Source organism: Callorhinus ursinus, unplaced genomic scaffold (genome assembly GCF_003265705.2).
Source record: "Callorhinus ursinus isolate GAN/ISIS: 27379988/994484 unplaced genomic scaffold, GSC_fseal_2.0 scaffold59, whole genome shotgun sequence".
NCBI lineage: Eukaryota > Metazoa > Chordata > Mammalia > Carnivora > Otariidae > Callorhinus > Callorhinus ursinus.
Window position 1 is genome coordinate 8,575,027 of NW_027397121.1, and position 27,290 is coordinate 8,602,316.

General features: G+C 61.9%; 3 protein-coding genes across 7 annotated transcripts in view; 1 reads left to right on the top strand and 2 right to left on the bottom strand.

The window, feature by feature from the left end:
• The window catches only part of TNXB (tenascin XB), a 41,704-nt gene extending 34,016 nt beyond the window's left edge, over positions 1 to 7,688 (top strand). The window contains 19 exon segments of the mRNA XM_073884836.1: positions 1 to 36; positions 637 to 988; positions 1,037 to 1,049; positions 1,143 to 1,593; positions 2,843 to 3,118; positions 3,323 to 3,497; positions 3,567 to 4,006; positions 4,292 to 4,627; positions 4,908 to 5,030; positions 5,149 to 5,292; positions 5,456 to 5,575; positions 5,670 to 5,813; positions 5,910 to 6,040; positions 6,167 to 6,299; positions 6,399 to 6,550; positions 6,643 to 6,739; positions 6,829 to 6,990; positions 7,072 to 7,235; positions 7,584 to 7,688. The exon segment at positions 1 to 36 is cut by the window's left edge and continues 4 nt beyond it. Coding sequence (XP_073740937.1) covers positions 1 to 36; positions 637 to 988; positions 1,037 to 1,049; positions 1,143 to 1,593; positions 2,843 to 3,118; positions 3,323 to 3,497; positions 3,567 to 4,006; positions 4,292 to 4,627; positions 4,908 to 5,030; positions 5,149 to 5,292; positions 5,456 to 5,575; positions 5,670 to 5,813; positions 5,910 to 6,040; positions 6,167 to 6,299; positions 6,399 to 6,550; positions 6,643 to 6,739; positions 6,829 to 6,990; positions 7,072 to 7,235; positions 7,584 to 7,688 — 3,554 coding nt within the window.
• On the bottom strand, positions 7,383 to 10,494 carry CYP21A2 (cytochrome P450 family 21 subfamily A member 2). Of its 5 annotated transcripts, none has more exons than XM_073884972.1 (10): positions 10,258 to 10,492; positions 10,074 to 10,163; positions 9,814 to 9,968; positions 9,611 to 9,706; positions 9,398 to 9,499; positions 9,201 to 9,296; positions 8,851 to 9,051; positions 8,466 to 8,644; positions 8,269 to 8,372; positions 7,780 to 8,177 (listed from the first exon to the last, which is right to left on the bottom strand). In XM_073884972.1, exons 1-10 carry the CDS (start codon positions 10,454 to 10,456, stop codon positions 7,912 to 7,914), a joined length of 1,488 nt encoding a protein of 495 aa, XP_073741073.1. In that variant the 5' UTR covers positions 10,457 to 10,492; the 3' UTR covers positions 7,780 to 7,911. The 5 variants fall into 5 exon arrangements, with proteins under 5 accessions (XP_073741071.1, XP_073741072.1, XP_073741074.1 ...); XM_025862539.2 differs by having other exon boundaries at positions 9,210 to 9,296; positions 10,258 to 10,489; XM_073884970.1 differs by having other exon boundaries at positions 7,383 to 8,372; positions 10,258 to 10,494.
• Positions 10,495 to 13,219: 2,725 nt separating this feature from the next.
• Positions 13,220 to 27,289, bottom strand: LOC112816085 (complement C4-B-like). The gene is made up of 41 exons (XM_025862445.2): positions 27,140 to 27,289; positions 26,804 to 27,002; positions 26,384 to 26,585; positions 26,104 to 26,174; positions 25,935 to 26,020; positions 25,677 to 25,759; positions 25,399 to 25,495; positions 25,135 to 25,240; positions 24,900 to 25,032; positions 24,349 to 24,464; positions 24,068 to 24,244; positions 23,740 to 23,925; positions 23,412 to 23,597; positions 23,088 to 23,246; positions 22,731 to 22,857; positions 22,483 to 22,554; positions 22,008 to 22,205; positions 21,800 to 21,911; positions 21,638 to 21,708; positions 21,226 to 21,365; positions 20,894 to 21,103; positions 20,581 to 20,632; positions 20,388 to 20,477; positions 20,048 to 20,257; positions 19,793 to 19,868; positions 19,472 to 19,628; positions 19,254 to 19,370; positions 18,976 to 19,147; positions 18,563 to 18,795; positions 18,321 to 18,488; positions 17,872 to 17,931; positions 16,808 to 16,901; positions 16,542 to 16,728; positions 16,327 to 16,417; positions 16,115 to 16,189; positions 14,647 to 14,749; positions 14,393 to 14,482; positions 14,212 to 14,310; positions 14,028 to 14,111; positions 13,615 to 13,747; positions 13,220 to 13,475 (listed from the first exon to the last, which is right to left on the bottom strand). The coding sequence occupies exons 1-41, from the start codon at positions 27,202 to 27,204 to the stop codon at positions 13,334 to 13,336; spliced, it is 5,229 nt and encodes a 1,742-aa protein (XP_025718230.1). The 5' UTR covers positions 27,205 to 27,289; the 3' UTR covers positions 13,220 to 13,333.
• Position 27,290: the final 1 nt, after the last annotated feature.

A 27,290-nucleotide genomic window follows, 5' to 3' on the forward strand; every position in this document is an offset into this window, starting at 1 on the left:
AGCGCGTGGGCCCCGTGTCCACCGTGGGCGTGACCGGTGAGTGGGGGCGGGCCACTGTCCCCAAGGTCTCCTTCCATTTTCTCTTGCTTTCCCCTTGGATCTCAGCACTCCTCACAGATGGTCCTTTAGAAACGTCTCCTTTCCCATATGGCACCAATGATCCTGCCTCATTCTGTAGTTGAGTGAGGATGATGGAGACTGTGTTCACGGTCAGTGGGCATGTGCGTTGTGCTTCATAAATTTTACCTGTGTTCTTACACTTGCTTATTCATCTATGGGCTCCTCAGGCTCCCCAACAGGGTATTTTAGTGACTCAGAACGTGGCTGCAGAACCAGATTCTCTGGGTTTGATTTCTGCTCTGAATGTACTGACTGTGTAAATTCACGAACATTTCTTAACCTCTCTGTGCCACAGATTCACGCAAAATGGGGAGGATAATACTAACGGCACCTACTCCGTATGTTGTGTGAGGACACGTGTGCCACTGTGTGAGCTGCTTACAGCCATGCCTGGGACACATTAAGCACTTTAGAAGAGCTTGCTACAAAACATTTGTTTCAGAGTCTGGGGAAAGCAGTCCCACTCTTTCAAAGGGTCCCGCCTTTGACCCCTCAGCCTCCTGTGCTCTGTTCCAGCCTCCCAGCCCGCAGAGCGCCCTGTGGCCCCCCGCCTGGGGGAGCTGGCTGTGGCAGCCGTGGCCTCCGACACAGTGAGCCTGTCGTGGACGGTGGCCCAGGGCCTCTTCGACTCCTTCCTGGTCCAGTACAAGGATGTGCAGGGCCAGCCCCAGGCGGTGCCTGTGGGTGGGCACCTCCGTGAGATCAGCATTTCGGGCCTGGACCCGGCCCGCAAGTACAAGTTCCTACTCTTCGGCCTCCAGGATGAGAAACGCCAGGGCCCAGTGTCTGCAGAGGCCAAGACCCGTGAGTGGAGGCGGGAGGCCACCTTTGGTGCTAGAGCCTCCTGGATGTGCCTCGCCCCCTTGTGGTGACAGTCAGAATTTCCTGTTTCCGTGCTGCCCCCTCGCGGCCGCAGGGCCCGCGCACCCGTTTGTGGACTAGGGCCGGGGAAATGCAGGTCCCGAGCTCCCCACTTAGCCCTCACTCTCGTCCTTCTCCCTGCTCTTTCTCCATCCCGATAGACGCTGCTTTCTCCCCTGGCTTGTCTTTTGTCCCTACTCCTCTGCTGCCCCACCTCCTGCCATGTGGCCCAGCCGCCCCGTGCCAGCTCCCGGGACCAGCTCCCAGAGCCACAACTCCCTGAGGGGGCTCCGTCAGTCTCCTGTCACTCTCCACACACCCCTCCCTCTTCTGCAGTCTCAGACACGAAAACTCCCCGCCTCGGGGAGCTGACCGTGGTGGACCTGACCCCGGACTCCGTGACCCTCTCGTGGACGGTCCCCGAGGGTGAATTCGACTCCTTCGTGGTCCAGTACAAGGACAGGGACGGGCAGCCCCGGGTGGTGCCTGTGGCCGCAGACCAGCGCGAGGTCACCGTCCCCGGCCTGGAGCCCAGCAGGAAGTACAGGTTCCTGCTCTACGGGCTGGCAGGCAGGAAGCGCCTGGGCCCCGTCTCCGCCGATGGCGCCACAGGTGAGCCCCAGCCCTCCACCACACCTTTTCTAGAGCTGCCTCCTCTTGTGCCCCCAGAGCTGGCCGCCCCCCCGGCCTATCCATGCCTTTAGCCTTTATTCTCCAGCCTTCAGCCTTTGCAGCAGCAAAAGCAAACATTTACTGAGTCTCAGTCACATGCCAGGCACTATTCTAAGTATGTTACATGCATTAGTCCCTTCATTCACTGACTGCTTGATGTCATAAAAAGAATTCAGTCTTTGGAGCCAAGCAGACCTGTGTTCAAATTCCGATTGCCGGTGGTGTGGCCACAGACAAGCCACTTCCTTCCCTCGAACCGCAGTTTCCGTACCTGCGTAGGCATAATAAATACGGATCGGCACTCCATAAATGTTCCCATTCTCTTCCGTCTGTCCCAGCTGAGGCAGGAGGTGGAAAATATGGAAGGGTTTGGCTGCAGAAAGACTATGGAAAAATCTGGTGTCATTGTGCCCATTACTCAGCCCCCCTGAGGAAAGGGTGGAGGTGGGTCACTGACCCTTACCCCACTCCCGGGACCATGAGTCATCCTGGCCAGATGGGGATGGAGCACATGGTCAGTTGGGGCCTGGGACCCTGAGACTGCGTAATTCTCTTCCCTAAGCCCCCATTATGGGGAGTGGATACAGGCTTCTCTGACCCCATCAGCCAGCGCCCATCCCCACCGAGGCAAGTCTCTTCTGCGTTCTGCCCTCCATTCTCCCAGTGCTGCCCCACCCTGCTGCCCTGGTCCAGGGGTGGTAGTGCAGGGCTGGGGAAGTGGGTAGAAGGATGGCCAGGGCTGATAGCAAGGAAGGGGGAGGTCATGGCCAAGCTCTGGGAGCCCATCAGCTTGGCTGGCTGCCCAGCCCAGCTCTTAGTGTTTGGGGGTGTCTCCCTGACAACCCAGATACACTCCGGGAGACTTTCTGGGCTCCAGCCACATTCCTGCTCCGGGGGTCAGGGGCCAGGGAGAAACTGAGGCCCTTCTTACACCCCCAGGGGCCCTATCTTACAAGGTGATCTTTTATGCATTTACTGCACCCTGATCACAGCAGGGAGGGAGTGGGGGCAGGAAGGATTTAGGGCAGTGGCCTCCAGAGGAGAGATCGAGCTGCTCGCTGTCCTTCCTTTGGGCAGATTGAAGCCACACTGCAGGGACCCTTTCCTAGACCCTCATGCCTCCCAGAAGTCGCCAGGGCTGTGGTAGAGGTAGCTCTTGACTAAGTTTCTCCTCCTGCTCTCTCCACAGCTCCCCTGGAGCACCCACCCCGCCTTGGGGAGCTGACAGTGACAGATGAGACCCCAGACTCCCTGCGCCTCTCATGGACGGTGGCCCAGGGCCTCTTTGATTCCTTTGTGGTCCAGTACAGGGACCCAGCTGGGCAGCCCCGGGCAGTGCCTGTGGCCAAAGACCAGCGGGCAGTCACCATAGAGGGCCTGGAGCCTGGTAGGAAACACAAGTTTCTGCTATATGGGATCCACGGAGGACAGCGCCTGGGCCCCATCTCCGTCCTGGGAGTGACAGGTGAGCAGGAGCCTGAAGAGACCAACAGGAGTGGGCCTGGGGCATAAGGAGGCCCGCCCAGGGCTCGGAAAGGAAGGAAAGTGCGGAGCGGCCGGCTTTGGGGTGACCGAGGAATCCGTGGAGGCAGGCGCAGGGCAAGGCCCTGACAGCGGCCCCGGCCTCCCAACCTCCACCCCGTCCCTCTCCTGAGGCGGCTCTTACCAGATGGGGGCAAACCCCTGCCTGTGGATGAGTCAGGAGCCTTTTCTCGCAAGTGGAAAATAACTGGAGAAGGACATAGGCAAGGGGCGCTGAAGGAGGGGCCTCCTCCCCGGGAGGTGTTGACACCCCCCCCAGGGAGTGACCAGCACCGCGAGGTGAGGCACGAGAGGCTGTGGAGGTGGAGAAAGGGAAGCGAGTGTGGGACGGATCCAGCAAGCCATCCCACAGAGGGGTGATGGGGCCACAGTGCTGGCGCTCCGAGGGGCCCAGAGGTGGCAGGACTCAGTGCCAGGGCAGGAAAATGGCAGACTCACAGGAAGGAAGGTGCCAGGAGAGCCTCAGTCCCCCGCTGCTCAGCTTCTCCCCCAGGCTTCTCCCACGCAGCCCCCTGGCGCCCAGCCACAGAGGCCCCCGAGCCCCGCTCAGGGCCCCAGTTAAGGACACTGGCAGTGAGCGACACAACCCCAGACTCCCTGCGCCTCTCATGGAGTGTGGCCCAGGGCCCCTTTGAGTCCTTCCTGGTCCAGTATCAGGACACAGATGGGCAGCCCCAGGCCTTGCTCGTGGGCGGCAACCAGAACAAGGTGCAAGTGTCAGGCCTGGAGCCCAGCACCGCCTACAAGTTCTTCCTCTACGGCCTCCACAAAGGGAAGCGCCTGGGGCCTGTCTCAGCCAAGGGCACCACAGGTACCGGCAGGCCAGGGCCCTCTATCTAGGCCTCACCCCCCTCTGGACTGGGACCGACAGGGCTAACGGGGGTGACCGGACGTGGTGACTGTAGAGAAAGAACATGAGGAGGGCCCCAGAAGGAGGAAGGGTGCCCCTCAGCCTTCGGCTCTACGCACACCTGCTCACTTTGAGTCCTACCTCCATTTCACGGATGAGAAACTCAGGGCCGGGGTGGGGCGGTGCCAGAGCCCTGCCCCAGGCCACGGAAGTGGTGTGCTTCTGTCTCCCACCCGCTCTGTGCAGGGCCTGCTCCTGCCGGCCTGACCCCAGGGGAGCCAGGACCCCGCCTGTCCCAGCTGTCAGTGACCGATGTGACCACCAGTTCCCTGCGGCTCAACTGGGAGGCCCCCTCGGAGGCCTTTGACTCCTTCCTGCTCCGCTTCGGGGTCCCATCCCCAAGCACCCTGGAGCCGCACCCGCGTCCCCTGCAGCAGCGGGAGCTGACGGTGCCGGGGTCGCGGCGCTCCGCCGTGCTCCGGGACCTGCACCCGGGGACCCTGTACAGCCTGACGTTGTATGGGCTGCGTGGGCCCCATAAGGCCGACAGCATCCAGGGCACGGCCCGCACCCTCAGCCCAGGTAAGACCCCACAGTGGGCACCTTCGTGTGCTGCCCCAAAGTGAGGGGTCTCTGTACTTTGTAGGGCAGGACCTAGTGCCTCAGCCAGAGGGAAGCTTGGTGAGTGGTGGAGGGCTGGGAGGCATCTACAGAGACTTCCTCTCCTGGGTCTAGAGGAAAGGGGTGGTGAGCAGGGCTAGAGTCACTGGGGCCCAGGAGGAGGCAGGGGTGGGGATCCTGGGGTGGGAGCCTCCCTGCGCCGTGCCCTCACCCACGTTCCTCGGCACACCCCGCCCCGCAGTTCTGGAAAGCCCCCGTGACCTTCAGTTCAGCGAAATCGGGGAAACCTCGGCCCAGGTCAGCTGGATGCCTCCAGCATCCAGAGTGGACAGTTTCAAAGTTTCCTACCAGCTGGCAGATGGAGGTGACACTCTTTCACCCTTTTGCCCATGTCCTTGTCCGCCCTCACCTCTCCTGCCCCCTGCGCTCTGCTCACCCTGCTTGCTTCCGGGGGCGAACTGCCGAGCCCACTGCGTTTTCAGGTGAGCCGCAGAGTGTGCAGGTGGACGGCCGCGCGCAGACCCAGAAACTCAAAGGGCTGATCCCGGGCTCTCACTATGAGGTGACCGTGGTCTCTGTCCGCGGCTTTGAGGAGAGTGAGCCTCTCACCGGCTCCCTCACCACAGGTGAGATGGACTAGGCCCCAGGCGGGAGGTGGGGGGGGGGATGAATGGGGAGGGGGAAGGTGTGAGAGGCTCTCGGACTGTGGACCAGAGGCCAGCAGAGCCTGGGAAGGTGAGGGCTGAAGAGGGGGGCAGGGGACGGCTCTGAGCCGCCCCCTTCTCCCAGTTCCTGACGGCCCCACCCAGCTTCGAGCGCTGAACTTGACGGAGGGATCGGCTCTGCTGCACTGGAAGCCCCCCCAGGCCCCTGTGGACAAGTATAACGTCCGTGTCACAGCCTCAGGGGGTGAGCGGGGCTGAGGCCTCTGGCGGGGACTTGTGGGGGCAGGGGCTCCGGCAAGGTGAAGGGGGGCAGATGCTGATGCTCACCCCGCTCCCAGCCCCCTCACTACAGGCCTCAGCCCCGGGCAGTGCTGTGGAGTACCCTCTGAGTGGCCTGGAGCTCCACACCAACTACACAGCGACCGTGCGTGGTCTTCGGGGCCCCAACCTCACGTCCCCAGCCAGCATCAGCTTCACCACAGGTGCAGCCTGGGAGGTGTGCACGACACGGGGGGGGAGGCTCAAGGGAGCTAGGATGGGCCTTGTCTCCATCTTCTCTTCCCACCTTCCCCTCCCAGGGTTGGAGGCCCCCCAGGACCTGGAGGCCAAGGAAGTGACCCCCCGCACGGCCCTACTCACTTGGACTGAGCCCCAAGTCCCTCCAACCAGCTACCTGCTCAGTTTCAACACCCCTGGTGAACAGACCCAGGTGCCCCCATCCCTCCCTCACTGGCCAACCTCCCCTCCCAGCTTCCATTCCAGGAGGTGCTGCCCCCTCCTCTGCCTCTCGCGGCGGGGCTCCCCGTCCCCTGACCTGCTCGTCGTCTGTCCACAGGAGCTCCTGCTCCCAGGAGGGATCACCTCTCACCAGCTCCTGGGCCTCTTCCCCTCCACCCGCTACGGCGTGTGGCTCCGAGCTATGTGGGGCGAGAGCCTCACGCCGCCTGTGTCCACCTCCTTCACCACTGGTATTTGGGCACCGGGACAAATTGGGTCAGCGGCTGAGCGGGCAGCAGGGGTCTAGGGTTTGGGAAAAGGACCGGCCCCTCGTTCTCATTCTCCCCCAGGTGGACTTCCGATCCCCTTCCCTCGGGACTGTGGGGAGGAGGTGCAGAACGGAGCCCGCACCTCAAGGGCCACCACCATCTTCCTCAATGGCAACCGCGAGCGTCCCCTGGACGTGTTTTGTGACATGGAGACCGATGGGGGCGGCTGGCTGGTGGGTGGCACCCGGAAGCCCAGGGGTCTGCCCGGGGCAGGGGCTGCTGTGCCAGGAGCCATAGGCCGACGGTGCCTCCGCCCGCCTCCCAGGTGTTCCAGCGCCGCGTGGACGGACAAACGGACTTCTGGAGGGACTGGGAGGACTACGCCCACGGCTTTGGCAACATCTCCGGGGAGTTCTGGCTGGGTGAGTGCCTCACAGGGCCGGGGGCCAGGGAAGGGATGGAGACCCTGTGGACACCAGGACCCTGAGGAGAGCACTCCCCCTGCCCCCAGGGAACGAGGCCCTGCACAGCCTGACAGACACCGGCGACTACTCCATGCGCGTGGACCTGCGGGCCGGGGACGAGGCCGTGTTCGCGCAGTACGACTCCTTCCGGGTCGACTCGGAGGCCGACTACTACCGCCTTCATTTGGATGGCTACCATGGCACGGCAGGTTAGGGGTGCGCCTGGGGGCGGCTGGGGAGGTGGGGCAGGGGGCGGGGAGGCCCTCACTGCTCCTCTCACACCTGTCCAGGCGACTCCATGACCTACCACAGTGGCAGTGTCTTTTCTGCCCGGGATCGAGACCCCAACAACCTGCTCATCTCCTGCGCTGTGTCGTACCACGGGGCCTGGTGGTACAAGAACTGCCACTACGCCAACCTCAATGGGCTCTACGGGAGCACAGTGGACCACCAGGTGAGGGGCCTGGGAGGCAGCACCGAGCTGGGCGGTGGAGGGGGAGGGGGTTCACCCTGCTGGGGTGTGACAGGACAAGCTCCCCAGCCGCTTGGTGCCTCAGGACCCTCATCTGTGAAATGGGACAATAACGCCAATCTCGCCAAGTTATCTTGAGGGAGACATGAGCACGATTTATTGGACGTAAAGGGCCAGCTCAGATGAAGCCTCAGGCCTTGGCAGTTGAGGATCATGAAGTCGGTGGGGGGTGGGAGAGGCGTTGATTTCTGGGAACCATCTCCCCAGAGGGGCAGGGGTGGGAGCAGATGGGATGTGTGGCTTTGACTCTGTCTCGACATCTCCTCCCAGGGGGTGAGCTGGTACTACTGGAAGGGCTTCGAGTTCTCTGTGCCCTTCACGGAAATGAAGCTGAGGCCAAGAAGCTACCGGCCCCCAGCGGCCCAGGGAGGCTGACCGCCGCTCGCCTCTCGGGCGCCCCAGAATGACTGCCGAGCACTGAGGGGTCGCGCTCAGAGAGGAGCCCGGGGCCACCGTCACCGTCCAGCCACCGGAGGGAGCCTTCTCCATCTGCGATCTCACAGCACCATGTTTACAGGGGGGGAGGGCAGGGGTTTGTACGGGGAGTAATAAAAGGGGAAACTGAGGCATGCGTGCGGCCGGCGTGCATCCCGCCCCGTCACGGGTGCTGGCCCAGCGCCCGGGCCCCTGCGCCCCGGGGCTGCAGCCGCACCTGGAAAGGCCGCACGGTGAGGTTGACGCCGCCGCGGGGCCGGGGCTGCAGGGAGGGCAGGGCGCCGGCAGGCGGCAGCAGCGTGAAGGCCCGCAGCAGCTGCGCCAGCACCACGCGCAGCTCCAGGCGCGCCAGTGGCTCCCCCAGGCACACGCGGGCCCCGCAGCCGAAGGCCAGCACTCTGGGGCGGGTGCCGGGGGCCAGGAAGCGATCTGTGGGCACAAGGACAGAACCCGGGGTTCTGTAGCCGCAGGGACCGGCCTCTGGCGCCCCCACGCCGCAGGCGCCCTCCCCGCCACGCACCCGGCCGGAACTCGTGTGGCCGCTCCCAGACCGTCTCGTCTAAGTGGGCGCCTTGCAGGTTGGGGATGACAACCGTGCCCTCGGGGATGTCGTAGCCCAAGATGCTGAGGGGAGGGTGGAGTCAGAGGCCTCCAGGACCCCTCCCCTCCCCCCCACCTCCAGTTTGGCCGCATTCATCCCCCGCCCTCGGGAGCCACCTGCTAGGCCGCGTGGCACGGTGCGGCAAGGCCAGGGGCACTACGGGCCGCAGGCGCAGCACCTCGGCAATGGTGGCCGTGAGCAAGGGCAGCCGTGTGGGGTCTCTGTATGGGACTCGGGAGCCTGATGCTCCAGGGCCCAGCTCACGATCCAGCTCTTCCTGCAGTCGCTGCTGAATCTGGGAAATGGGAGCAAACCTGGTGTCTGGGGCCAGGACCCTGAACCGCCCCCTGGAGCAGACCCCCTCCCCCCCCCCCCCCCAAGCATCTGAGCCGATCAGGAGAAGCCAGCCCCGGGGTGAACACAGCCCTCGCACGCTGTGGGGGGAGGGAGGGCAGTGAGCTGGGGTCCCGGGGCCCCAGCCAGGCCACCCCCAGGGTGCACCTCAGGGTGGTGAAGCAAGAAGGCCACGGCCCAGGAGAGGGTGGTCGCCGTGGTCTCAGTGCCACCAATGAACAGGTCCACCACAGACATATGCACGTGTCCTTCGAGGAGCTGTCCACGGCCCTCCCCTGCTCTTGGCTTCCCCACTCTTTGGAGCATATAGTCAGTCATGTCCCTCCACTGGCCTGCCACCATGCTCTCCTGTGGAGGGGAGGAGGGGCCGGCCTCAGCGCCTGGCTTGGCGAGAAGGCTCTCAGGGGAGCCACAGGTCCCGGATGCTGAAGAACCTGCCCAGCTCTGGGGCAGTAGGATGCCAGGCTGTGGGCTACGGGGGCGCTGGGGACACACACCCTTCCCACCTTGTGCTGCCTCAGCTGCTTCTCTACCATGTGGTCCCTGTTCTCCAAGGCCTGCTTCAGCCTGCGGAGGCCTGGGTTGGGGAAGAACTGGGGCAGGGAGCAAGACGGTATAGCCACCGGCAAGGAAGCCTGTCCCCCCAGCCCGTCTCTCTCCCAGGACCCGGCGAGTCTGGGCTCCACCTCCTCACCCTGAGAAAGGGAACGATGTCCAAAATTTGGACGGACCAATGCTCCCAGGTTTTCATCAAGTCCTGGACACAGTCATGAAAGGCATGTACTAAGGTGTCCTCCTGCCCCCCCCAAAAAAGAGGGAATCGTTTCAGTTGAGGACCAGAGAGAGAGAGAGAGTCAGGGAGGGGCTAAGGAAGGGTCCCAGCATATGGAGGGCAGGGAACCTTGACCTGGTCTCCAAAGGTGAGGTGACAGATGATGGTGCAGGTGAGGAGAGAGAACTCCTTCTGGATGGCCACAGGGGAGCCGGCCTGGACTCTCATGCGCTGCAGAGAAGGGGCTGGGACTAAACGGCTGGGCCGGGCCGGGCCGGGCCGGCGAGCTGCCAGGACAGGGGAAGCGGGCGGGGGCGACCGCGGGAGTGCACCCTCACCTCACAGAACTCCTGGGTCAGCTGCTCCACCAGCCCCTCCGTGGAGTCAAGGAGGCCCAGCAGCAGAGCTGAGCGGGTGAGTTTCTTGTGAGCCTTCCAGAGCAGGGAGTAGTCCCCGAGGGAGAGGTCCTGGTAGTGCTGAGACACCAGCTTATCTGCGAGTAGGAGAGGGGTCGAGCTGACCAAGGAAGCCACGGGCCTGACCTCCCCTGCCTCCGCCAGCCCATTTCTTCCCTCGAGAACCGCCCCGGAACCCTTACAGGACGCTGTCTGGGGTCTGCCGGCAAAGTCCACCCATTTCCTGATCATGGCTTCCTCGATGGTCCTCTTGGAGTTCAGCACCACCACATCTGGGGGAGGGCCAAAGTGGGGCGTCAGCAGGGAGGGGACCCGGCCTCCCCTCCTTGGCGGGGCCGGCGGGGGGGGGGGCCAGGGCAGACACACCTCGCAGCCCCAGGCGGAGCCTGTAGACGGGCCCCAGTTTCTGGGTCAGACCCAGCAGGTAGAGGGGAAGGTTGGGCCGCAGCAGGTGCAGGAAGCCGGGCACAAGAGGCGGGAGGTGGAGGCTGCGGAGCTTCCACTTGTTCCACAGCAGGCGGGCGCCAGCCAGCACGGTCAGCAGCAGCAGCCCGAGGAGGAGCATGGCCAGAGCCCCAGGCAAGGCCCTGGCTGGGCCACTTATAGTGTCGGCGGCCCCTGCACCCATCTTGCTGCTCTGACTCCTTCTCTCGGCTCCCTGCCCACTGCCCCGCCCACGTATCCTGGAAGGGCACCAGTCCCCCCTGGCCTTGTGGAGTCCACATGTCAGAGAACCGGCCTTTCATCCATCAAGAAGAAAGGAAGGGGGATGCGGCCGTGACCTTTCTCCCACAGCCGGGATCGGTTTCCTGGCCTCATGTCAGCCAGGCGGGAGAACGCGGCCGCCCTGGGGCCTGAGCCCTCTCCCACCGCCACCCCACGGTGGAGGAGCTTCCTGCTTTATCTCGGAGACAACGGCCTGCCCTGCCTCACCAGCTCCCCGGGATTGCCTGAGGGTGAAAGGGGATGAAAGTGGCCTGCGTGTTTTTCTTTTAACTTACAGACGGGTTGACCGTATGGCCTGGTCTGCCTGGAGCACCCCAGTTTATGCCTGTAGGCCCAGTGTAACTATTAACCGTGCCCCATTCCCATCTCAAAAGTTGAAGATGAAGAGCGATATGGTCCCCCCGGTTTGGAGCTTTTACTAGTACTCCATATACTCTTTGGTTGCAAGGAAAGCGACCAACTCGAGCTGGCTTGAGCCAAAAAGAGGAATTACTGTACAAATACAGGGGCATCTCAGAGAACTGAAGAGAGCAGGAGAGGGGGCCTCGGTGGCCTTGGAAGCCAGGGACGGGGTGGGGGGGAGGCCAAAACTGCAGAAAGGAGGCAACTCCTCACGCGGCTCCTCCCTCCTCCGCGTCTGCCGAACTCTCCCCTCTCCCTCTGCCCCTGCTGTTTCTGTTCCCAGCTGCAGGCGGGATGGGACTGCCTCCAGGGTCAGAGTCCAGAGGTTACAGGCCCAGCCCCAGGTCGAGAGGGTTCCCGGCAGGACTGAACATGCCCCCATCGATGACAAAGTCCCCAGGAAGGAGCCCAAGAGCCACAGTGGGATCAGGAGGTCCAGCCCTATCCTGCGAGCTGTTGCCATAAGGGGTGGGGTCCCATGGACCAAGTAGGGCAATCAGGAACCACTTTCATGGGTGAGGAGGCAGCTGAGAGGCTCAAAGTTTTCGGAGAGATCGTGCCAAAGGGGTGACAGTGCTCAGTGAGAGATTTGGGCTACCTGGGGGTGGGGGAAAGGGATCAGAGGTGACCTAAAACTCACATCATCCCCCAACTCCCCATCCCTGGCTCTGTAAACTGATCCCGGCACCCAGGAGTGGGTAGACCTTCCCCCCACCCCGCCCCCCAAGCTTTTACCCAGAGTGCACAGGCTATGTGGCTGGAGGCCCTGAATCGAGATGCTGGCTGTGCCACCCACCAGCTTGAGGAAGTAACTGCTGGGGGTCCTGGTGGGAGAGGCTCGGGCTCAGCCTGGACCCATGCCCAGGGCTGGGAGGGAGAGAGCAGGGTGGCATTTCGAGGGTTAGGCAGCCACCGCTAATCCCCTGCCTCACAGTTGACCTCCCAGACCCAGGCCGTGTCCTGCCACGACTGCAGCTGAGTGCCTGGCTCTCACAAATGGCTCTTGGCCACCCCATGCTGGCCAGCTTCGGGGACAGAGATGTGACGAGTCGCCGCAGGGCCATGGAGACAATAGCCCCGGGAAGCCTCAGGAACACGGAACCTCTCTGAGTTGCAAGGCAGGGGAGGGGGCTCCACTGGAAAGAAGAGTGACCGGGAAAGCTGGCCTGAATGTGAACAAACCTTCCTCAACTGACCTGATTACACCGCCAGCCCCAGCTCTCCCACCCCACCTCCAAATCCAAATCTCGGACATGGTGGAATCACATGCAGTGCCCCCAGATGGGCCCTGTCCTGCCCCCTGGCCTCTGAGCCTTTCATATTCTCCGCCCGTCTGCCTCACAGGCCCTCAGCTACCCCCTCTCTATGCGTGATGCCTCAGCTTTCAGAACCCAAGTCAGAGGCCACCTCCTCCAGGAAGCCCTCCCCTTCTCCCTGCCCCCAGATTCGGTCAGGTGCCCCACAGGACCAGACAGCTCCGAACAGCACACGTTTCAGGGCCAGGGACCTGGCACAGGGCATGGCATGGAGGGAGAGCCCCGCGAACTGCGGCTGTCCGATCGGCTGGCAGGCTGGTGCACGGACTCCGCTTCCCGTCAACACCGATCTCGGCCAACTTCTCTAGCTGGATTTCTAGTCAGCCCTGGAGACCCAGCGGGGGCCACCGAACGGGCGAGAGCGAGGCAGGCAGGTGGGGAGGGTGGGCCCAGTAGAACAGCGGCCTCTTTGGTGTATCAAACCCCACCCTGAAGTCATGGCGCAACTTGGGGAAAGTTCCCTAACCACTGGTAAGATCGAGAGGCAACTGTCTGCTTTCAAGAAACCAGACGTCAGCTACGGGCCAGAGACCCCAGAACACCCAGCCGCACAGGGGCAGAGCGGGAAACGCGTGGCCGAAAGGGTGGCGGCATTAGGCTCAGCTCGAGCCACGCCCGAGGCCGCAGGGACTGGCAACAGCGGGGCTGTGGAGGGAGGCCTTGCTGTGGCTCCGGAGCCTTGGGGTGCAGGCTGTGGGGTCACAGGTCCGCTCAGGGCGCTTCTAGAATGGACTGAGCTCCCAGGGAATCGTCTGGGAGTGACACCCCCAAGGGTCACCCAGGCTCTGGGAGCCCAAGATGACGCAAACCCTGGCCTCAGAAGCTGGCGGAGGGGTGGGGGGCGCGTGGAGCATCGCTCTCAATCCTGGAGACACACACTGACGCTCTGCTGCCAAAGGCCTTTATTGAGTCCCTGGGCCTGCCCGGGCCGTGTCCGGGGGGCCGGGCCCAGTGACCATCCAGGCAGCCCCGGGCGGGGGGGAGGGGGTGGCGCGGCCTTACACCTGGCACCCCTGAGTGCTGTACTCCTGGAGGAAGTCGCTGAGCTGCGCACAGCCTGCCCGATGGCGGGTGCTCTGGCACAGGCGTTCAGAGGGCATCTCCTCTACCCAGGTGTTCGAGTCCAGCAGGTACTGGGGGCTGCGGAGGCAGAAGGGCAGTCAGCAGGCCTGGGGGGGATGGGCACCCGGTTTCCGGCGGGCCAGGGTCTGCACGCTGGGGATCCGTTCCCTCATGAGGTGGGAGGAGAGCAAGCGACAGAGGGGCCCAGAGAACTCACTCTCCCTTGAGGTCAAAGGTAGCTCCATCCAGACCCATGATCAAGTATTCTTTCCCAGGTTCCAAGCGAAGGCGGCAAGAGGCTCGAACCAGGAAGTTTCGGGTCTGATGGACAGTGGCCTTGGTGTCCTTGGCTGGGAGGATAAGGTACACAGGAGTCGTCAGAGGCGAATGGAAGGTACAGGGCCAGTGGGGGCTGGGGGCTGGGCCCGGAGCCTCCCATCGAGCCCTCACTGCTCCTCACAGAGACGTATGACTGCTTTTCGATTTATGGCCAAGCCCAGAGCTTCCAAGAGGCTGAGGGGCTTGGAGCTCAGCCTCCGAATGTCCGCTATCCTGGGCACCCGGGCTGCAAACCCCGACCTCGGCCCCCTCTGTCCCCCAGCCCCACCGGCCCATCCGTTCCCTTCATACTGAAGTGCAGGACTTGGGTGATTCTGGTCTCGAAGAGACGGAAGGCAGCTCTGCCATCTTCTCGAAGGACCTTCACCTGGAAGCCTATGAGGGCGTTTAAGAGAAGGGAGCACGGGTTTGTTCCACCTGCGGTCACGAGGCACGGCCCAAGTGCAGAGCCGGGGCGGCGGGGGAGGGCACTGACCGTACTGCACACGGGGGTAGTAGCAGGCGAACTTCATCCTGTAGCCCCCCTCGTCCTGCAGCCCCCGCTCCAGGGCACGGCGCTGCCGAGGGCACTTCCCTGTGGGGGGGGGGGGAGCAACACAGATGAGCTGGCGTAGGCCCCAGCCTCACCGGCTTCCCGCCCCGGCCCCGGCTCTCACCCTCAGCACACTGGCAGACGTCAGCAGAGCACAATGTGGACAAGAGTTTGCTCTTAGTGGGGGCCCCGTAAAACACAGAACATTTGCGCTCTGGAGGAGAGAGGGCAGTTAGAGCACACGCCCTCCCCCACAACACTGCCTCCCCCGTCCCAAGGAGCCACAGGACACCCCTGCCACCCGGCACTGCCCCACTTCCTGATGTCCCATATGGGGACACCTACTCCAAACCTGCCAAGTGCCCCCCAAGGGCTCACCGGGGTTGTAGTAATCATACAGGGCCGCGCTGGCCGGCTGGACGAGCCCCACGGCCACCTCCTGCACGGCCCCGAAGCCCACGCACTCCCGGGAGGTGGGGACCTGGCGGGGTGGGGAGGGGACGTCAGGGCGCACCCCCTGGGCCCTGCAGGCCACTGGCCGCATGTCCTTGACCTGTCTCTGGTCTTATCTCCAGTGTCTCTCACATGCTAGTACCTTCCGGCCGCCGGAACTCTAAAAACTGCTCCCCGAGGTCTCTGCTGATGTCACTGCCAGACAGTGACCTTGTCCCAGGCTTCAGTGCCCTAGGCAGAGTCTCATATCATGGACACATTCTGCACGAAACTCTCTAAGCTCCGTGTTAGCTTCCGGCCATCCCTGGTGCTGACCTCGTCAGGCCTGACCATCCCTCTTCTCCCTCCCCAGAGGCGCAGCCCCTGACTCTGGCTCTCCGGTCCTCTGCGCTCTCCGAGGTCGTCTCAACCGCTCCTTGGCTTTCACCAAACCCTTCCAGGCTGATGATTATTAAACTATTAAATTAGATTTTTAGATTATTAAACACTCAGCCTCATTCTTGCAATAGGATTACTGTGGGACACGTAAGTTCTCCAAATTCACTCTGCCTGCCCCCCGAAGCCCAACCCCACCCCCTGACGGCCTTGCTTCGTCACCAATGCACCCAGCCCCCCCATTTATGTGTCATAACGGCAGGTGCTGTCACTTGCCCACCCTCCCTGACCCTGCAACTCACGGCCTAGGCCCAGACCCCTCTCCTCACGCCCACGCTGGTCCGTCCAGCCCAGTACCCTGCCAGTTTCCCTCCCGAGCCCCACTGCTTAAGTCAACTCCTCGCCCAAAATCTTCCTGGCTTCTCATCTTCCATTGCATTCAATGAAACTCCTCTGCCTGGCTTCTCAGGCTAACGGGGTCTGGCCCCTCTGCAAGCACTGGGCAGGGGAGGCTTCCTCGACAGTCCCCACATCTGGCTAAAGGTGTTATAGTATTAATACATCTTTTTCACATTTTCTCCAAGAGATTATAGCTAATGCTTAGAAAATGTTTGAGGGTCAACTGAGGGTTGATGATTCTTTGTTTTAGCCAAATAATGGCAAGCAACTCATCTCTGATCATCACTTTATAAGAGAAAATACACTTCAATATCAAAAACAAAAACCAAAAAGACTAAGGAAGGTCAACAATGAACAACAAAGGCAGCCCTCAAGTTGAGTAAATTCAGCTTTATGAATGGCTCACCGAGTCCTTCCCTGCGGACCGGCACCAGCCCCGAGCTGCATCTGAGGCTCGGCCCCCATCACCCCGCAGGCAGGGCGGCCTCCCGGGCCTGCCCCTCTCTGCTCTGGCACACTCTCGTCCTGTCTCCCTGCTCACATCTCAAGTTCTCTCTCAGGTCAGCCGTGCTCAGTAAACCCAGGGTCGTCCTTCCCCGTGTCGCCCCTCCCTGCTCACCGAGTCAAAGTACAGCAGGACGTGGGGCCCCTCGGTCTCAAAATGACTCACGTAGCGGTCAGAGAGGGAGGCCAGCTGTGGGGAAGGACAGATGGTGACATGGAGGTGGCCCCGGGCCCTGCACAAGACCAGGCTCAGCGGCTGGGAGAGCTTCAGGGATGGAGCTGGGCTCCTGGGGGCACAAGGGATCCCCGCCAGGTCGCTGATCGCACCTTCTCCAGGTCAGCACGCAGGGCGCTGAATCCACTCAGGAGGGTGACGTCGGCAATGGCCATGCCTGACAGCCCCGCCTTGCCGCTCCGCCTGCAGAGAGACAAGTCCGGGGCCCGCACGCTCTGAGTCGCAGACGCCCAGCCCCGGCCTCTGCCCTGCCCCCCGTCTCCGGGCCCAGCAGTACCCCGTGTGGGGCACAGCCCCCCGCACTCACCAGATGCACACAGTGTACTGCACTCTGGACTCCTGGTTGTCGGGCACCCTGGGGGCCTCCCTCCTGCGGCGGTTCCGCCGCCTCTCAAACAGCTCCAGGGGAGTCACAGTCCGGGAACCGGCGCCTGGGTCGTCCTTGGCTGGAAGGTCCTCATACACATAGTCCTCCTCGTCCTCGTTGGCCTCCCCTGCACAGGGGTGGTGGTGCGGCTTGGCTGCTGGCACCGGCCCCCTTGGGGCCCCACGGCCTCCAGCCCCGACACTCACTTGTGTATTCAACGTGGCCCGTGACCGTAACTTCAATCTGAAGATCCTCACAGGTCGTGTTCTTCAGCTCCAGGACGTTATAGGTGCGAAGGATCTAACTCAACAGGGGCGAGAACAGGGGACATGTGGGGCCCAGACCTTTCTCCAGGGCCACCCCTGGGGCATCGCCTAGGCTGAGGGATTCCAGGCCTTCAGCACCACTCATCCCTCCTGACCAGTCCATAAATGTGGACGGCCCAGGGGGCTGTGTTAGCCAGTGAGACCGGGGGGGGGGGGGGGGGGGGGGGGCAGGGGCCTGCCCTCAGGGTCAAACACTCTACACGGGGCCCAGAAGAGGCTGGAATGGAAAGCTCAGGAAAGGCTTCTGGCCAAAGCTTGCAGAAGAAGAATGAGTTTGTCACTTGGGAAGGAGGGGAAGGACATTCAAGGCAAGGAGATCTGTGTAGATTCGTGGATTTGTCTGGCCAGGGAGGTGGGTGGAAGAGTCTGACTTTTCTCCAGGGCTAGTCTAACCAGTGTTCAGCAGGCTGACGTCATGCAGTGTGCACAATGGATCAGAAGGGTGAGACACGGGTGAGGGAGAAGTTCTAACACTGTCTCAGCAGAGTTTAGGAAACAAGTGACAAGGGCCCCGGGCAGCAGGGGAGTGGAGGAGAAGCTGCCGGGGCTATAAGGAAGGGCTGGGATGGGCACGCGAAGGTGGCCTCCAGAGCAGCGACTGGGCTCCTGTGGGGAAGGGGCCCTGTCGGTCAGATGAGGGGACCCAGGAGGAAGAGGGGTTTGGGGTGCTGTGTGGTATGTGGGGCCTGTGGCTCAGGAGAGAGGCCTGGGTTGAGGTGCTGGGTGTGTACGCCATCAGCGCTGATGGGGGAAAGGAGAGGACAGGTGCCCAGAGAGGGCAGACATCAGAGTGAGGGGGAAAGCCCCAGAACAGCAGGGGGGCCGCCCACCCTGGAGGCGTCTCCCCCTCCTCCCTCCCCCATGATCTCCACCCTCAGGCCTCCCACTCAAGACCACGGCCCCTCCGTGCTGGGTCCCAGGTGTCCAGTGCTGCCGGCTCTCACCTTCAAGGTCCCTTTGCTGTTGCCTCCCACCTTCACGTTAATCTTGCTGCCCAAGGAAAACTTGCAGGAACGGAGAACGGAAAGGGATGTGAGAGAGGCATGCAAGGGCACGCAGTTGCTCCAATCCACCTCCTCCCTGAAAACCACCTCTCCTCCTCTCCCACCTCACACACTCACGAAGCTGACACCTCCACGTGCGCTACCTCCCTTCAGCCTCCTAAAAACCCTGCTGGGTAGACTCTGCATATATTAATTTTGAGATGAGAAAAATGAAGCTCAGAGGTTAAGTGACTTTCTCCAGGTCATGTGGCATACTTGGTCTTCCCACAAGGACACCAGGCCAAATTGCCATGGGAATTCCACAAGGGTAGGGGGGGCCTGGGGTCGGCTTCCGGCCTGGCCACCATAGGCCCAAGGGGTATGGCAAGCCAGGTGAAGGACGGGCTCACCTGCAGCTCCTCCTCCAGCCCCTGAATTTGGTGGTTGTTCAGATGCAGCTCATGGGACTTAAACCCACTGCGGCCCATGGAGCTGAGAGTCACGTTGAGCTCCCTCTCTTCGGGTGTGTGAGAAGCAATCCAGTATGCAGACAGAGCGTCCAAGGCCATCACTGTGTCCTGGGGAGGTGAGCTGGCACTCAGGCCCTCAGTCTCGGGACCACCCACCCCCGGAGCCCCTGGGCAGCCCCTACCTGGGTGCTGCGGAACGCCCCTTGGAAACTGCCCTGGTGAGTAAGCCAGGCTGCAGCGTGGTCAGCCATCTGTGACTTGCCCTCCCGAAGCAGCAGGTGAAGCAGGCCGTAGGCCGTGGTTTCGATCCACACGGCCGGGGCCTGGGGCACGGGGTCTGTTGGGCCTTGAGGAGCCAGGGTTGGTGGGACGGCATTGCTCTGAGAACCAAGGACTGAGCCCCAGTACAGGTTATCTGGAAGTGAAGGGAGAGTGGGGGTTGGGCCCTAGTTGCCTGGCCCTCTGATGCTACCCCAATTATCCCTGCTTATGCTTTCTTCTTGAGGTCTTCATTCGATTTCTCCCTTTGGGCACACTCAGGGGTCCCAGGTCCCCCAAGACCCAGGCTCATTGCCAGGACCCCCTTGGCTCTCACCCCCGATCTTCTGGGCCATGGCCATGAGGTTGCGGTGGGCAACGTCCCGCAGGTCCTCAGAAGCCTTGGTGAGGGTCAGGGCATAGGCCGTGATGGCAGCTGCATGGGCACCCAGGGTCCCAGCACTTGCTTTCTCCCCCAAGAAGGAATTTGCTCTGATGATGGAGGTTTCCTAGGAGAAAGCGGGGAAGAAGGTCAGAGAGCTGGACACCTGGGTTGCTGGGGAGAAAGGGGGGAAGCTGGGGGCCAGGAAAGGGCAGACACCCGGGTACCCTTACCACTTTCTGCTTCAACTGTTCTGCAATGTCATCCTGCATGAGGGCCAGCCCATGCTGAAGGGCAATGACCACAAAGGCCGTGAGCGCCACATTCTCGTCATCTCCCACCAGACCCCCCTAGTTGAAGGGGGTAGAAAAGAAGAGGTCATCCAGGAGCAGGGAGGGGCGGGGAGTGCCCTCCCACCTGGGCTCCTCTGTCCGGCCTCCCAGCCCCACACCTGCATGGCCCTGTGTAAAACCGGGCTGGGGTCCTGGAACGACCCGTCGGCCTGCTGCTGCATCAGCAGCCACCTGGCCGTCTCCTGCAGCTTTTCAGCTGAGCCGCCCACCTGCTCCTGGGCCAGACTCAGCACCTTCAGCACAAAGGCCGTGAGCCTGGTGGGGAGAGAGGATGGCTGGGGACAGCGACTAGTACCCACAGGGGACACATCCCCACTCGCCCAGGCACCTGGTTATTCGCCCTCCCACCGTACCTGGCTCCGCCCCCTCCCGCAGCCCTGGCCCCGCTCAGAGACCTGGAAACACTCTCCCAGCCTCACCAGGTGCTGCTGTCCCGATGTAACCAAGCCCCGTAGGAACCATTTGTTTTCCGAAACTGCTGGATCCGCATGTAGCCTTAGGGACAAGAGGCAGCTGCTGAGGTGACACTCACTCCCCCACCACGTGTACCCGAGGCCACACTCCGCATTCCCATCAGGCGCCCCATTCCTTCTCCCTTCCAGCTAGTCAGGCTGCCCCTCTGCCTTGAACTGCCCTCTCCCAGCCCCGCGCCTGCTTGCCCCTGTGCCGAGAACCTTTCTGGATCAGATCCACAGCATGGTCCTTTGTCTCGGGGGGCAGTGTGCTCCACTGCTCAGTCTTGTCCAGGTAGCGGGAAGCAGCCAGTGTGGGGGCCAGTAAGATCATGGTCTGTTCCCCGCAGCCCTGGGGAAGCCTCAGGAGGGAGGTCAGGCCTCCTGGTGATAAGACCCCCTTCGAGCCCAAAGTGTCCAATGGATCTGAGGCTATAGGGGAGACGGAGGGCTAAGGATCAGAGAGCAGGTCTGGGGAATCACGGGACCATGGCATCAAACAGGGGTCCATGGGTGCCACATGAATGAGGCACCGCTGGGAAGAGATGGAGGACACGCCCACCTGTAACCCTGACAAAGCTGCTGAAATCTCCATCTGGGATGATATTGGGGTCAGAGTTGCCGGGAATCTCCAAGGTCCGGGCTCGGAGGTCTGGATGGGAGGGGGGAAGTTGGCCATCTGGTTGGCTGCCCATAACCCCCCACCACCTACAACCCCGTTAGGACACTGGTGGCTGGAGGAGGGGGCCACTCACCCAGGGGATTGAGCTCATAGACAACCTCCTCCGTGTGGATGGCCCCTTCTTTCTGTCTCAGGGGAAACACGGCTGTGAGGGGTCACACAGTACTACGGCCTGCCCCTCCCAGTGCATATTCCCCAGGACACGGAGTTCAAGCATCAGAGACAGAGTGGAATCAGAATTGGAGAAGATGTAAACAGACCAAGGCATTGGTTTTGGGTGCTGGGCCTCTGCCCTGGCTAGCAGAGAGGGTACAGGGCAGGGGCAGTGTTGGGGGGGTTGTAAATCTGGGAGCTTGGGGGCCTGGAATCAGGGCTTCTCCAGTCACCTGAATTTGTAGAACCTTAGACACTGCGTCCCCCACAGGGAAGTCCGAGGATCCTCGAGCCACCACCTTCAGGGACACAGCCACCGCCGCCGTGGGCACCACAGAGAAGCCAACAGGCCGGGCAGAGCCTGCAGGCACCAGGACACTCTGGGCCAGCCCTCCACCTCCAGCCAGGCACAGCCCCTCCACGGAGGACACGTGGACACTCACCTGGATGCAGGAAGAGGGGGATGGCCAGAGCCCCAGGCCGGTTGGGCTCCCCCCCACCCTGCCCTCAGCTGCTCCAGCTCCCACCCACTCCCCTGTGTGCTCAGGCTTCCGCAGGGCCTCACAGTCAGATTTGTATTCAGGTAGTTGTAGAGGACAGGCCGCAGCTCCAGCTGCTCAAAGCGGCGGACGGAGAGGGGCAAGCGGAGGTGCAGGTGGAATTCACGGAACACTAGGACCCGGGCCGGCGTGGCCACGCACAGGCCTGGCGGATGGGGGGGTGGTGTGTAACACAGGGGGCAGAGACCAGGGGCCTGGGGGTGTCACAGCCACAGGGTCCCAGAAGGGAGGGGCGGGGGGGTGACCCAGTTCTGCCCCCCACCCGCCTCCACTTCCTAGCCTCCCTGCCCCAGCACGTGCCTCCCCCAGGGGTCTGCCCCCAGTCAGGTACAAAGGACAAGGGGCTGAGTAGGAAGCCTAGGCCGGGGGGAGATGCGGGGGGCAGGGTGGCCTGAGGTCCAGGCAGGGGCCTCTCACCTGTGCTTTCAGACAAGCTCACACCATGGATCTCCCATGTGGTCAGAGAGTCAGGGAGCATCTGGGACAATCTGTGGTGGGAAAGGCAAGAAGCCCCGTCACAGCCTGCGCTGGCCCCAGACACAGCCCAGAGCCAAGGCCAGGCCCACCACACCCCCTCACTGGAGGAAGCGGTCCACTTTTTCCACTCTCCAGAGCCAGTTCTCCGGGAAGAAGCTACGCACAGGAATGTCATCTTCATCCATCAGGTCCTCCTCCTGCAGGACCTCCAGAGCTAGGGGACCAGAGTGGCGGGGGGGGAGTGAGGAGGGGAACCATTCTGCCCTTCCAGAGGCTCCTGCCTGTCCCCCAGCCCCACAGAGAGCCTCACCTCGGGCAAGGCCCACCTGGCCCCTGGAGCGGGACTTCTTGCGCAGGTCCTCAGCAAACTGGCAGCAGGACAGGAAGGGCCCCCGGCAGGCCGGCTGCCGCACCCGAGCCACCCGCTGCTCGCAGGAGCGTATCATGGGCAGCCTCGTCAGCCCGTCCTGGCAGCAGCGCCTGGCTTCTGGGGAAGCATACTGGCCCACTGCAGGGCCAGGCAAGGGTAGGCACAGGGGAACCCCATGGAGACACATCTCATTTCCCACCTGGACCTCTTAGATACACAAGGACTCACCCTGAGAGACCAGGAACTCGGGTGAGGCCAACGGAGAGAGCCTCCATCCACCTTCAACCCCAGAACTTGGGTCTCCGGCCCCAAATACCATATACGGGCTCACTCAGGAGCAGCGCAGCCAAGAGGCAGACCCTGTCACTCTGACCCTTGGGCCAAGTGGAGAACTGCATAGGCACCCACAACTCACACTTCTCGTGAATCGCCTTTTGGAAGTTCACGTTTCTCTTATTCCGGGTTTTCTTCTTGGGACAGCTCAGACCTGGTAGAAAGCAGGACTGCAGCCAAGCGTAGGGTGTATGGCCTCTCACCTCCCCTCCCTGCCCCCCTTCCCTGGCCTGGCCCTTCCCACCAATCCTCTTTCCACCTTAGGCCCTGAGGTCCCTCCTCCTTCCTGATCTTCCCACCTCCCAACTCCCCTTCCACCTCTGTTCTCACTCTTTCTGGCTGAGGTTAACAGGTTTCCATCAGAAAAGGCCAGACCAGCTGCCTCAAACACCTGAAGGGCATTGTCCCCACCTCCAGGACCACAGCCAAGGTCATAGCTGTTCATAACTTCCAAGACCTGGCAAGAAAAGGCCGGGATGTTGCAGACAAGTTGAGGGACCAGATTGGCCACTCAGCTCCAGGTGAGAAGGCAGGGGCCTGGGCTTGAGGGAAGCCTGGGGCGGGGGCGGGGGGGGGTCTGCGGGGAACTTGAGTGAGACCTCAGGGCTGGGTCCAGGGCTTAGGACAGCAGGACCATGAGCCACAGAGGAGAGGGAGGGTTGGCAAGAACAGAGGGTCTAGACAAACCTTGCCCATGTTGAGGGGTTTGTGGGAACTCCCGCCCACAGCATACAGAGCCATGTCCACAGCCCCCAACGCCACGAGGGCTGGAGAGTCTGTTTGCAGGTGGAGCTTTACAAACTCCCCAGGACGATACTCCTTGACGCTGTCCACGTTCAGCTCCAGCTGGCAGAGGCGAGGAGGGGGCAGTCAGAGTGGGGAGAGCTTCTTTCAGCCCTGTGTGTCCTCAGTGTACCCCAAACCAAATCCATGCCTGGCTCACAATCACTGTCTTCTTTCTCTCTTAACCCCCTAACGCACAGACACACCACCTCTCTGAATGCCAGTTACCTTGCCCTCGCAGGCCCCTGCCTGGACGTCGACTCGCAGGGAGTTGGCCACGGGGATGTCCCCATGATAGTAGAAGGCCACAAGGTAGAAGGAGGGTACTAAGTGATGGTCCACAAACACGGAGACTGAGGTCAGGTCCGTCCTGGGCTCTCGAGTCATAAACACAATCCGGCCCCGGGAAAGGATCTGGGGCAAGAGTGGTTTCCTCTTCACTGCACACCCCCAATCCTGAAACCGTTCCCTCCACCCCAAGGGCTCTCTCTTCCCTGAGATCCTCCCTGCACCCTGCACCCTGCCCTTCCTCCTTGACAGCCCAGCCTCTGCGCACCATGTAGTAGTAATGAGAGAAGCTGTCCTCACTGACGCCCACAGCTCGTAAGTTCAGGATGAGAGTGTCCCCGACGTGAGGGGGTCGAGGATCCGGCCGCTCAATGGACAGAAACCTGGAGTGTCCTGAGGGTGGGGCTCTCACAGTGAGCCTGGCTACGGCTGGGTGAGGGGAGCCTGCAGACACCTGGAAAGAGGGGCAGGGCAGGGGTAGGGTCAATAGCAAGGACCCCGGGCCCGGCTTCTTCCCCCAGCCCGGGACGTGGATTCTCAGGAAGGTGGCCAGCCTTTCTTTCCTTCCCCTACCCTGTCCCATGAGTGGGACCTACCAAGAGCTGCACTTCTGAGATGGACTTCGACGTAACGATGGGAACAATGACTTGACCACTCCCATCTGTGTTCTGTTCAAGGTCCTTGACTCTAGAAGCAGATCCAGAAGACAATGTGGCCGAAACTTTGACAGGGATGCCAGAGGCCGGGAAACCAGATATGTCTCGGACCAGGGCCTAGGTGAGCGGGGGAGGGACAGATAAAGGAGACTGCTCAGTGAGGCCCCATGCCCTCCTGACAACACCCCACCCCCGACTCATCCACCCCCTCCAGAGGAAACCTGCAGCAGAAAGGGGGCCCCAGGCACAAGGTGTCGCTTGGTGTTGCTAAGATCCAAGGAGAAGGGAGATGACACAAAACGCCAAGACGTGAGCTCTGCTTCCTCCATCTCTCCCCCTGCAAGAGATGGGGCAGAGAGAGGTGGAGGACAGAGAGCCACGGAGAGAGGAGCGGGAGAGCCGGGGAGACGAGAGCTTGAGTGTTTCCTGCCCATGAGACATTCAACTCCTCAGACTCGTCAGGGCACAGGCCATCTTGTATTCATCTCTGTGTGCTGAGGCCAGCAGGGGACCCAGCACACCGATGGTGTATAACTCGTGTCTGCTGGATGGACGGTGGGTGGGTGAAGAAAAAAAAACTGAGATGGTGAAAGGGGTACCTTCTCCTGAAACCACCCAGAAACACAGCTGGGGAGAGACAGTCTCCTGGGTCTGTCCCGGCCTCGGGTGCAAGACGAGGGTAAGAGCAGGAAATGGTGTCGATGCTGGAGAACAGAGGTCAGCTCGAGGTCAGAGGCTGGGGGCTGGGGTTACGATCAGGGAAGCCTCTCACCTGGAGACTCGATGATGGCAGCTGCAACATAGAGGTGCAGCCCGGGGAGGTCGGCGATGCTAACCTGAAGCTTCTCCAGGGCACCCTGAACCTCAGCCTTTGAGAGGGAAATATGGCACTGGCCATCTACCAACTGGGGCAAAAAAAGAAAACAGGGCCTGGGGTGAGATTTGTCGCCTCCCTCCCCTCCCCCACGCCCCCCTCCCCTCCCCTACGCCCCCACCCTCCTTCCTACCTTAGCCTGACTCTCCAGTCCCCGGAGAAAAGTCTTATGGCCACCCTCACCCAGGAGCCCAAAGCGCACGTACGCCACCCCCTGCACTGGCTTCCCATAGATGTACCTGCCCGGGGAGAGAATGGGAAGAGGGCGGGTCTAGGAAATAAGGCCAATGTCTGGGGGGGTGGGGGGCGGAGCGGCGCTGGGGCAAGGGGAGGCAGGGCTTCGCAGCTCCTTCAGACCGAACGGGGAACCCTGGGTGCCCGTGGGGCAGGGAGTTACCTGGCCTGGACGTCTAATTGGATATCATCGAGGATGCCAGGCGCTGTCAGGATGTAGGGCTTTCCAGGAACAATCTTCACCTCGAAGTTGGGAAGGACTGACCCAGGGTGAAGGGGTGACAGGTCAGACTGGTAAAAGGATGCTTCAAAGACTTCCCTCCCCTCGGGGCTGTGGCACCTACGCCTCCCTGCCCCTGCCCTGCCCCCACCGCCTCCCCCTTCGATCCCTATTTCCTTTAGGAAAGGAGATGCTCATCCCGTGCTGTCTCCAGCTCTCACCGTATTTCTTCACCTCAAATCGGGTGCTGCTGTTAGAGTCTCGGCCATCTGAGAACCGGGCTGTGATCGTCCACGTCCCCGGCCTACAAATAGGGGAGGGACTCAGCCCACTTGTGCAAGAGGCCCACGGAGAGCCAGAGGACTGACTGGGGGAAAACCAGAGCTGTCAGGGGGGCTCGAGGTCTGACTGGGTGCTGGAGGCAGAGAGCCAAAGGAGACGGGCATGGGAGGGGCCGTCACCAGGTCGGGGGAGCTCACTCGGAGATATCGGGAATCATGAAGTCATCCTGGAAGATGGAGGAAGCGTACACTTCCCTCTTCCGCACACTGAGGCCATGAGAGTTCTGCAGTGGGAGTAGACATGGTCATGGGTGGGAGGTCAGATCAGCAGCCCTGCTGATCAAGGTCACAGAGGTCAGGGACTCACCTCTACTGTGACCGTAAGGGTGTCAGTGGATGGGCGCATCTTTTGATCCAGAGCAAAGATCCGGTACCGAACTGGGAGAGAAGAGCAAGAGGTGAGCAGGAATCCATTTGCAAAGGGTGGATCTCGGCCCCCACTGCTTCCAGGGAGTGAGGGGGAGGACAACAAATATTTGCCAAGCAGCCTTCCTGTGCGGCACGTTCAGGCCGTCTCACTTACGGGGTGCCAAACATGCCTCGCGCAGGCTGGGAGCCAAAGGTAGAGGCCCCAGGGCCCGACTCACCCCGCTGGCCAGGGTTATAAATGGGCTGGTCGGTCTGCAAAAAGAGGTGCCCCCGGCGCGAGGAGAAGAGCAGGTTGACGCCCTGAATGTCTGTCTTTCTGGACAGAGAGTTCTTCAGCCATGGTGACTGGGCCACCAGCTGGACCTCGGGGCCACTGAGGAGGCGGTGAAGGCCACAGGTCTCTGCATCTTTTGGGGAGATCTGTGAGGAGAGGGAGAGGGAGGGGGAGCAGGTCAGAGACAGAGTAGAAGGAAAAGGCCAGAGATGGAGATAGAAACAGGAAAGGCGACAGGGGGGGGGGGTGGGGGGAGAAGAGAAGGGCAGGGAGGCCAATGAGATGACAAAACACTCAGAAGAAGACAGAGGGGAGCACGGTGAGCGGCACTAAGAAGCAGTAGAAGGGAGTGCAGGCTAGTTACCTGGAGGCTAAGGAGTATGAGGTCTTTCTCTGAGCTGAGGGAAAAGTCCGCATTTGGGGAGCAGAAGGCATTCAAGTTGGATGGGTTTCTCAGGAACACTGATCCTGTCACTACCTGTCCCGGGGGAACATCCTTGAGCTGCACCGCCACTGAGAGGGGGACCCCCAGGTGAACCACGGAAGGCGAAAACAGGAGCAACCTAGGGAGAACAAGAAGGGGTCCACATTCAGCACCACCGGGGCCCCTCCATCCCTCGCTCCTCCATCAGGTCCCCCATGTCTGCTCTCCCATCACCAGCCCTGTCCCACTCAAGCACTAGTGTCCTTCCTCCAGGACCTGGGCTCCTGCAGGGATAAGGCGAAGAAGCTGGACACCCAGATCAGCCCCCAGAGGAGCCTCATGGCTGGAGGACCCGAGAGGGATCAGACCCGTCTGTCTGCCTGCTCCTCTCTGGTCAACCCAGGGCTTAGAGCAGATTTGACTCTGG

What these genes read in the sequence shown, in the direction of transcription:
- CYP21A2 (XM_073884970.1), bottom strand. Translation starts at nt 10,456, where the DNA reads ATGCTCCTCCTCGGGCTGCTGCTGCTGACCGTGCTGGCTGGCGCCCGC. An exon ending in GCTCCGCCTGGGGCTGCGAG is followed by an intron (nt 10,164 to 10,257) that starts GTGTGTCTGCCC and finishes GCCCTCCCCCAG; the next exon opens with ATGTGGTGGTGCTGAACTCC. An exon ending in CGTGCCACGCGGCCTAGCAG is followed by an intron (nt 8,373 to 8,465) that starts GTGGCTCCCGAG and finishes CCCTCCCCTCAG; the next exon opens with CATCTTGGGCTACGACATCC.
- LOC112816085 (XM_025862445.2), bottom strand. Translation starts at nt 27,204, where the DNA reads ATGAGGCTCCTCTGGGGGCTGATCTGGGTGTCCAGCTTCTTCGCCTTA. An exon ending in CAATTAGACGTCCAGGCCAG is followed by an intron (nt 25,241 to 25,398) that starts GTAACTCCCTGC and finishes CTCCCCGGGCAG; the next exon opens with GTACATCTATGGGAAGCCAG. An exon ending in GGGCGTTCCGCAGCACCCAG is followed by an intron (nt 18,489 to 18,562) that starts GTAGGGGCTGCC and finishes TCACCTCCCCAG; the next exon opens with GACACAGTGATGGCCTTGGA.